This window comes from Trichinella spiralis (genome assembly GCF_000181795.1).
Source record: "Trichinella spiralis strain ISS 195 chromosome Unknown Scfld4577, whole genome shotgun sequence".
NCBI lineage: Eukaryota > Metazoa > Nematoda > Enoplea > Trichinellida > Trichinellidae > Trichinella > Trichinella spiralis.
In genome coordinates, this window is record NW_003531516.1 from 1 (window position 1) to 1402 (window position 1402).

At 29.5% G+C, this 1402-nt stretch overlaps 1 protein-coding gene across 1 annotated transcript; it reads right to left on the reverse strand.

Moving 5' to 3' along the window:
- Window positions 1-783: 783 nt before the first annotated feature.
- Tsp_14145 (hypothetical protein) lies at window positions 784-1089 on the reverse strand (the record flags this gene model as incomplete). The annotated part of the gene is made up of 1 exon (XM_003367249.1): window positions 784-1089. A coding segment is annotated over one exon (306 nt), but the record flags the coding sequence as incomplete, so codon positions are not given.
- Between the last annotated feature and the right edge of the window lie 313 nt (window positions 1090-1402).

Here is a 1402-nt window from a genome sequence, read left to right on the forward strand (position 1 = left end):
CAGTTGAATTGAAAAATATGAGGTGAAGGAATCGAATTTGAGGAGCGAGGTAAATTTTATATCTTTGGCGAATTAATCTTCAATGATTTATTTGTAGATTGATTCAATAAATGCTGTTCTTGCAAAGAAGTGAAGCAGTGAAATTGATTCTCCGCTCTGTCATCATATCAGTCAATTTTGTGTATTTGATTATTGAACGATATTGTGCTACGGTATTCAAATTTATAAAGTGTAAAGATTTATTATTTTTTAACTTTAAAATGGCATTCATTTTGGAAACAGTGCTTTTTCAAATTCACATTTTTGTTCTTAGCATGGCAGAAGCATCTAACATTAAGCAGTGGTTAAACGGGCTATTTTGTTATCATTTTGTTATTTGTGAAATAGATTTGTTGAATATTTGCATAGCTTCGAAGCTGGGAAATCATGCCTTGAAGTGAAAAAAGCGAGAATTCAGAATGGGAAATGGAATTCAATGCAGAAAATGACATATAAGTTATTATTAATATAGGCTATATGCCAAAGAATGGCTTTTGTTCGATGCTTGGATAGCTAGTTTGAGTTTTTAATTTGAAATTTTCTCAGAATGAAATGTTTTACATTTTTATATAATTTCGCGTTATTTGTGTATTTGCACTGATTAATTACTCAAAACTTTCTGCGTGTTAAAACTTTATTTATTATGATGAAGAATATTATCATTCAGTTATTTTTATAAACAATTCTCTGATGTAGCAAATTATACTTTCTCAATAATAGTAATAATAATGTTTTCCAGTTTCTCTAGTGTGGCCAGTTATAAAGAATATCCCATTTGGATGAATCACATTTGATGGTTCTCTTCTGAGGGTTAGGATTGAATGTGACGCTGAGCTTCACCTTCTTCTCCGGAACTTCAACCTTCTCACTGTTTTCGCAACGTCGTACTTGGCTCTCTTTAACCATTTCTGCAATTTCTTTTTTCTTTTCCTCAAAAATTTTCATTACATCTTCCGGAGCGCTCTTTGTCCTTCTCCTTTGAAAAGCCCTGTTTAATTGTTGTAGGCTTCTATACTGTGACACGTCTGCCATGCTCATTGAAATTATGCCCTATAAAATAAAATAACACTTATATGCTTTAAAGCTGTTGAATATGGTGCTAATAAAATTTTATGAATAAATTCTTTGTTTCGAATTAAAAATTATTTATTTTTGTGCAAAAATTTATCTTCATGATGAATCACTTCAATTGCACAAATGTTCAGTTTCATTAGGAACATCACAAAATGTTTATAAATCAGTTACAGAAATAAAATAGCGTAGTTATAAAATTTACTTTACTTAATCAAAATTACTTTATTATAAATTATCATGCAGCATCTATTATAAATTGTTTGTACAGTTTATATTATTATATGTTTGA